Genomic DNA, 7,033 nt, shown 5'->3' with positions numbered 1-7,033 from the left:
CTGGAGGCGTGGAACGGCTGGGCGATTTTCGGGTTCCAGCCCGAATTCACCGTGGAGTCGGATGCGATCCTCTAGGGCTGGGGGGCTCACTGCGACGGGATCTCTACAGGCGGACGTTGGTCGGAGGACGAGACACTTCTCCACATTAATGCTTTGGAGCTTCTGGCAGGCTCCTTTCCCATTCGGAGCTGCACCAATGGGATTGCCCACGCGTGCATCAGATTACGTATGGACAATGTCTCGGCTGTACGTTACATCAACCATTTGGGCGGAACACACTCTGCGATACTAGCACGTTTGGAGAAGGAATTTTGGTCTTATTGCCTCTCCAAGGATATCATGGTTCAGGCGGAATAGCTTCTGGGTCTCCACAACAGTCGAGCAGATTGGAGTTCCCGGTACTTCATGGACGGCAGCGATTGGAAGCTGGCTCTGGAAGTCTTCTCTGCAATATCACTCGTTTGGGGTCCTTTTGACATAGACCTTTTCGCCTCGTGACTCAACACTCAGCTTCTTCAGCTGGTGCCCGGACCCGGAGGCAGGGGCGGTGGACGCTTTCCTTCAAGACTGGTCCGATTCTCTTCTTTATGCGTTTTCATCTTTCACAATGATCCCGAGGATGCTGCTTCAGACTCGTCGCCAGTTGGCCGACCTGGTCGTGGTTATCCCCTTTTGGGGGACTCAGGCTTGGTTTCTGGCTCTTCTGGAACTCATTGTAGACGTGCCTCTTCTTCTGCCGAGTCACGTGGATATTCTCCGCGATCCTCAAGGGTTTCACCACCCGCTCCTGCTGGACAGATCCCTTCAGTTACTAGCATGCTGGATCTCAGGACAACCGGAGAGGTCGAGGGCATTTCGGACGCAACTAGATGCCTCCTGGACAACGCATGGGCTCCCGTCACCGAAAAATCTTGTAGTGCAGCCTGGAGAACTTGGGCTAGCTGGTACTTGGAATGGGACCTGGATCCCGTTTCGGCACCTGACACTCACCCGTTACAGTTCCTCATCTCTATTTGAGGCGGGAAAGGCTTATCGGACGATTAACCTCTTTAGGTCTGCCATTTCCTCTACACATCAGGGTTTTGAGGGCACCCATGCGGGACAACATCCTTCGGTTTGTCGCTTATTGCGCGGCGCTCGCCCTCATTTTTCTACGACTTGGGATATTTCGTTGGCATTATCCTTCTTTTCTTCATGGCCCAGTAATCTGGAGCCCTCTTTGCGAAAGCTGTTGGCCAAGTTATTAGTGCTCTTTTGCCTTATTTCTTGCAAAAGGGTCTCTGACGTTCGAGCTCTCGATCTTGACGCCAGATCCTTTACCCCTGAAGGAGTCCCCTTCAACATTTCCCGACGCACCAAGACCAACATCAGATTGGTTTCGTATCCCAGTTTCCCGGCTTCGCCGGTCGCCTATTTACGAGAGTATGAATCCCGGACGAGGGCTCATCATTCTCTTATGGTTTCTCAACTTTTCCTTTCCATTCGCCACCCTTTCGGCCCAGTCTCCAGCCCTACTTTGGCTCGTTGGATGAAGTGGTTTATGTCCCTGGCTGGTGTGGATACTTCCATCTTCTCCGCACATTCGGCAAGAGGTGCGGCCACCACCTCTTTGGCGATTTAGGGGGCGCGTTTGGAGGACATCTTACGTTTAGCTGACTGGTCTTGGGTCACGACGTTCAGGGAATTTTTTATTTTTTTTTGTCCTCCTCCTCATGTGTTTTCATCCATAATTGACCAGCTTTGAACTTACAATAGGAGACGTAAAGTCATGGTTTTATTAAAGACACGGAGGCGAGTATTGCCCGCCTTTGTTTGCCCCTCCCTTATTGATGCTAATGGACATTTATATTTGTATTATTTATTATGCCTGCATTTAGATGATTTTGACTGGCCAGCGAGTTTGGTGTCTACGCACTATTTATTTCCCTATATTCTCAGTTTTTTCTCTTTTCAGGTTGAAGTTTCTACCGACCACGACATACCGCATCTTTTGTTCTCCTTCTCACAAGTTGGCCACGTTGGCTTCGTGGTGCAGTTCTGCTGGTTCTGAGACGGTTTTTCCTCCAGTTGCACGGTTCCAGTTCAGGATTCGGTTCGTGGTTCCAGTTCGTGTCTCTGGCCTTGGTGTCAGAGTCACAAAGAAAGAGGAAGGTCCAGAGGAGGAGCTGCCTATTATAGGTGGCTGTCAGGGGAGGGACCTTGTTACCATTATTATTATTAATTATTAAAGCGCCATTCATTCCATAGCGCTGTACATGTGATAAGCGGTGCACATACATAATACAGACAATTGCACTAATCATAAACAAGACAAGTTACAAACTGGTACAGAAGGAGAGAGGGCCCTGCCCGTGAGGGCTTATAATCTACATGGTATGGGTGAAGGACACAGTAGGTGCGGGTGAAGCTGGTTATGGCGGTATAGAGGCAGCAGGGTCACTGGTTGTAGGCTTGTCTGAAGAGGTGGGTTTTCAGGTTTCTTTTGAAGGATTCCAATGTAGGTGAGAGTCTGATATGTTGGGGTAGCGAGTTCCAGAGTATGGGGGATGCACGGGAGAAATCTTGGAGTCGATTGTGGGAAGAGGCGATAAGAGGAGAGGAGAGAAGGAGGTCTTGTGAGGATCAAAGAGTGCGTGTGGGGATGTATCTGGAAAGTAGCTCAGAGATGTAGGGAGGAGACAGGTTATGGACGGCCTTGTATGTATTTGTTAGTACTTTGAAGTGAATTCGCTGGGCAATGGGGAGCCAGTGAAGGGACCATGGTTTCATATCTTTCTTAATTTTGTAAAATGTACTCTTTGCTGCTATTGGTGGAGAGTAAAGAAAGGGAAAGCAATAGGAGCCTCCGTGTCCTTAATAAAACCATGACTTTACGTAATAGACTAGGAAAATCTGTATTATACTCCAGAGCTGCACTCACTATTCTGCTGGTGCAGTCACTGTGTACATATATTACTTATCCTGTACTGATCCTGAGTTACATCCTGTATTATACTCCAGAGCTGCACTCACTATTCTGCTGGTGCAGTCACTGTGTACATACATTACTTAACCTGTACTGATCCTGAGTTACATCCTGTATTATACTCCAGAGCTGCACTCACTATTCTGCTGGTGGTATAATACTGAACACACACTGCAGAGGGCTCAGTTTGGATTCAATTACGGTTTAATAATTTACAATACAACGACCTCTCTCTCCCTCTCCTGCACTCCCTCTCTCTCCCTCTCCTGCCCCCCTCTCTCTCTCTCTCTCCTGCCCCCCTCTCTCCCTCCTGCCCCTCTCTCTCTCTCTCTCCCGCCCCCCTCTCTCTCTCTCCCGCCCCCCTCTCTCTCCCGCCCCCCTCTCTCTCCCGCCCCCCTCTCTCTCTCTCTCCCGCCCCCCCTCTCTCTCTCTCTCCCGCCCCCCCCCCCCCTCTCTCTCTCTCTCCCGCCCCCCCTCTCTCTCCCGCCCCCCGCAGGTGGACAGTGAGGATGACACCTGGTTGTATATACAGCGTCTAGAATTCTCTAGATACAGATTTGCTGGAGGCGCGATTTAACGTCTCTTCTGCGCCTAAAGTCCGCCATATTGCCGCAGTCTCCCATAAGGACTGCTGCCGAGGTGTATGAAGACTGTAGTTGTCTCCTCCGGTGTGACTCCAACATGGCTGCCATCGTCTTGTGCCGTGGGTGAGCCCTAGCGGGCCTTCACAGGGTGCTCTCCAGCGTGTTGTAGTTGTCTTTGAAGTTCTTCAGCTCCAGAAAGTGTTTGGGCCTCTTGCTCTTCTGGCTGGACGGCAGGTAGGTCACCTGGATGGTCGGGCTGCTGGAGGTCTCTGGGGACGCGGTCAGGTCCTTGGCGGCGGACTGGCGGTGCTTATGACTCCCTTCCTCTCTGGACTGAACGCTATTAAGAGAGAAGAGAGAGATCAGGGATCGGTTGCCCTTCCCGCCCCAACGTCGAGAACCGCAAGGACGCCAACGACTTACAATGCCGACAACTCCGCCAGCGCCTCCATGAACTTCTCGTGTTCCGGTTTTCCGTAACCCTGGAGAAGACAATATGGGATGTACACAAAAAAAAAAAAAAAGTCCATGCCACCTCAGGGAACCTCTGCCCCTAGTACTCACCCCCGTGCCGTATCGTGCAGAGTCGTAGCCCTCCGTCAGGATGTCCAGTAGCGACTTCCGCACCCCCTTTAAGGGCGAGCTGGGGTTCGTCATCTCCAGCAGGTACGACTGGAAGTTCTTCCCCACCGAAGATTTGGGGAATTTGCCATTCTCCTGGAATGGGACGTCTGCAAGACGAAAAACACAGCAAAATGAGGGAAGAGCGGCGCCACCAAGTGGCTACAATGTGTATCAGCAGCAGGAAAGATCTACACTGACACACTGTAACAACCCCTCAGACGTTTACCAGAATCTTTCACCGCGTCCAGCGTCTTCATCCGGTACAGGTAGTTGTAGCAGCCTGGAAGACACAGACACGGGAGGTTAGGGTGGTCACCCCGGGGGGGGGGGGCGGCGCAGGTAGCCCAACAGGGCGGGTGTGGCCCCCTGACCTGGAGTGTCCAGCTGCAGCAGCCGCTCGTCCCCCTCCGCCAGGAGCCGCGGCTCAAACCGGATGTCCTGGACCTTGGAGAGGCGGGTGTCAATCTCCTCCCTCAAATCCTGCAGGAGAAAGTCAGAAGTAATGAGGGAGAGCTGAGAGGAGAGCGCCCCCTGCCTGACGTGTACGGGTACCTTGGGCGCGTTGTGTCCTACGGGGACGTGGGGGCCCCGGCGAGACTTCATGGCAAATCTCATGATCTGTCTCTTCACGAAGATGAACAGGAGGACAAAGACCTGCAGAGAAGAAGGGGTTAAATCAAACAGCAACCTGCCTGGAATCCAGCATGGCACAAAGCCTGCCAGTACCCCTGCTGGTTCAGAGCCTACGTATCCCAGCATCCTCTGCTTATCTGCACATCCCCTGCTAGTTACCCATCGGCACGTCTTGGCATCCCCTGCTAGTTACCTATCGGCACGTCTTGGCATCCCCTGCTAGTTACCCATCGGCACGTCTTGGCATCCCCTGCTAGTTACCTATCGGCAGGTCCCGGCATCCCCTGCTAGTTACCTATTGGCACGTCCCGGCATCCCCTGCTAGTTACCTATCGGCACGTCCCGGCATCCCCTGCTAGTTACCCATCGGCACGTCTTGGCATCCCCTGCTAGTTACCTATCGGCACGTCCCGGCATCCCCTGCTAGTTACCTATCGGCACGTCCCGGCATCCCCTGCTAGTTACCTATCGGCACGTCCCGGCATCCCCTGCTAGTTACCTATCCGCACATCCCGGCATCCCTTGCTGGTTCAGAGCCTACACATTCCAGCATCCTCTGCACATCCCGGCATCCCCCGCTGGTTACCTATCGGCACGTCCCGGCATCCTCCGCTGGTTACCTATCGGCACGTCCCGGCATCCTCCGCTGGTTACCTATCGGCACGTCCCGGCATCCTCCGCTGGTTACCTATCGGCACGTCCCGGCATCCTCCGCTGGTTACCTATCGGCACGTCCCGGCATCCCCTGCTAGTTACCTATTGGCACGTCCCGGCATCCCCTGCTAGTTACCTATCGGCACGTCCCGGCATCCCCTGCTAGTTACCTATCCGCACATCCCGGCATCGCTTGCTGGTTCAGAGCCTACACATTCCAGCATCCTCTGCACATCCCGGCATCCCCCGCTGGTTACCTATCGGCACGTCCCGGCATCCTCCGCTGGTTACCTATCGGCACGTCCCGGCATCCTCCGCTGGTTACCTATCGGCACGTCCCGGCATCCTCCGCTGGTTACCTATCGGCACGTCCCGGCATCCTCCGCTGGTTACCTATCGGCACGTCCCGGCATCCCCCGCTGGTTACCTATCGGCACGTCCCGGCATCCCCCGCTGGTTACCTATCGGCACGTCCCGGCATCCCCCGCTGGTTACCTATCGGCACGTCCCGGCATCCCCCGCTGGTTACCTATCGGCACGTCCCGGCATCCCCCGCTGGTTACCTATCCTCACGTCCCGGCATCACCCGCTGGTTACCTATCGGCACGTCCCGGCATCCCCCGCTGGTTACCTATCCTCACGTCCCGGCATCCCCCGCTGGTTACCTATCCTCACGTCCCGGCATCCCCCGCTGGTTACCTATCGGCACGTCCCGGCATCCCCCGCTGGTTACCTATCGGCACGTCCCGGCATCCCCCGCTGGTTACCTATCCTCACGTCCCGGAAAACCCCCGCCGGTTACCTATCGGCACGTCCCGGCATCCCCCGCTGGTTAGCACATCCCAGCATCCCCCGCTGGTTAGCACATCCCAGCATCCCCCGCTGGTTAGCACATCCCAGCATCCCCCGCTGGTTAGCACATCCCAGCATCCCCTGCTAGTTACCTATCGGCACGTCCCGGCATCCCCTGCTAGTTACCTATCCGCACGTCCCGGCATCCCTTGCTGGTTCAGAGCCTACACATTCCAGCATTCTCTGCACATCCCGGCATCCCCCGCTGGTTACCTATCGGCACGTCCCGGCATCCCCCGCTGGTTACCTATCCTAACATCCCGGCATCCCCCGCCGGTTACCTATCGGCACGTCCCGGCATCCCCCGCTGGTTACCTATCGGCACGTCCCGGCATCCCCCGCCGGTTACCTATCGGCACGTCCCGGCATCCCCCGCCGGTTACCTATCGGCACGTCCCGGCATCCCCCGCCGGTTACCTATCGGCACGTCCCACTGCCTTCTCCTGACACTGAGGACAGCTCATCAGTACTAAGGATTTGGAATCCCCCTTTAAGGAATGTTTCCAGTGCACACCCTGTAGTGCGTAAGCTCTTGGGCACAGCACTGTAGTGCACTGGATACCCCAGCGTCCCCGCAGACAGTCCTCACCAGGCTGCCGTACGCCATGACCAGCACCACATTGACCCCGGACAGCCAGTTACTCCTGTTCGTCGCCTTCGCCATCTTTGTCCGTTGTTTCTCGTTTTCCCTGTCATGTGACCTCTCCAGGCCTAAAACTAC

The 7,033-nt window shown here is 55.1% G+C and overlaps 1 protein-coding gene across 1 annotated transcript; it reads right to left on the bottom strand.

Moving 5' to 3' along the window:
• Positions 1-3,442: 3,442 nt before the first annotated feature.
• On the bottom strand, positions 3,443-7,030 carry C11H1orf43 (chromosome 11 C1orf43 homolog). The gene is made up of 7 exons (XM_040412490.1): positions 6,902-7,030; positions 4,726-4,827; positions 4,545-4,653; positions 4,400-4,453; positions 4,114-4,280; positions 3,973-4,031; positions 3,443-3,889 (listed from the first exon to the last, which is right to left on the bottom strand). Exons 1-7 carry the CDS (start codon positions 6,974-6,976, stop codon positions 3,691-3,693), a joined length of 765 nt encoding a protein of 254 aa, XP_040268424.1. The 5' UTR covers positions 6,977-7,030; the 3' UTR covers positions 3,443-3,690.
• Between the last annotated feature and the right edge of the window lie 3 nt (positions 7,031-7,033).

The sequence above is a fragment of the Bufo bufo genome, chromosome 11, assembly GCF_905171765.1.
Source record: "Bufo bufo chromosome 11, aBufBuf1.1, whole genome shotgun sequence".
In the NCBI taxonomy this organism is placed as follows: Eukaryota; Metazoa; Chordata; class Amphibia; order Anura; family Bufonidae; genus Bufo; species Bufo bufo.
This window is presented reverse-complemented; position numbering and strand designations above follow the sequence as displayed.

Coding starts and splice junctions, on each gene's coding strand:
- C11H1orf43 (XM_040412490.1), bottom strand. CDS start 6,976: ATGGCGAAGGCGACGAACAGGAGTAACTGGCTGTCCGGGGTCAATGTG. Junction 4,828..6,901: donor TCATGGCGTACGGCAGCCTG/GTGAGGACTGTC, acceptor TCTTCTCTGCAG/GTCTTTGTCCTCCTGTTCAT. Junction 4,281..4,399: donor GGACGCGGTGAAAGATTCTG/GTAAACGTCTGA, acceptor TTCGTCTTGCAG/ACGTCCCATTCCAGGAGAAT.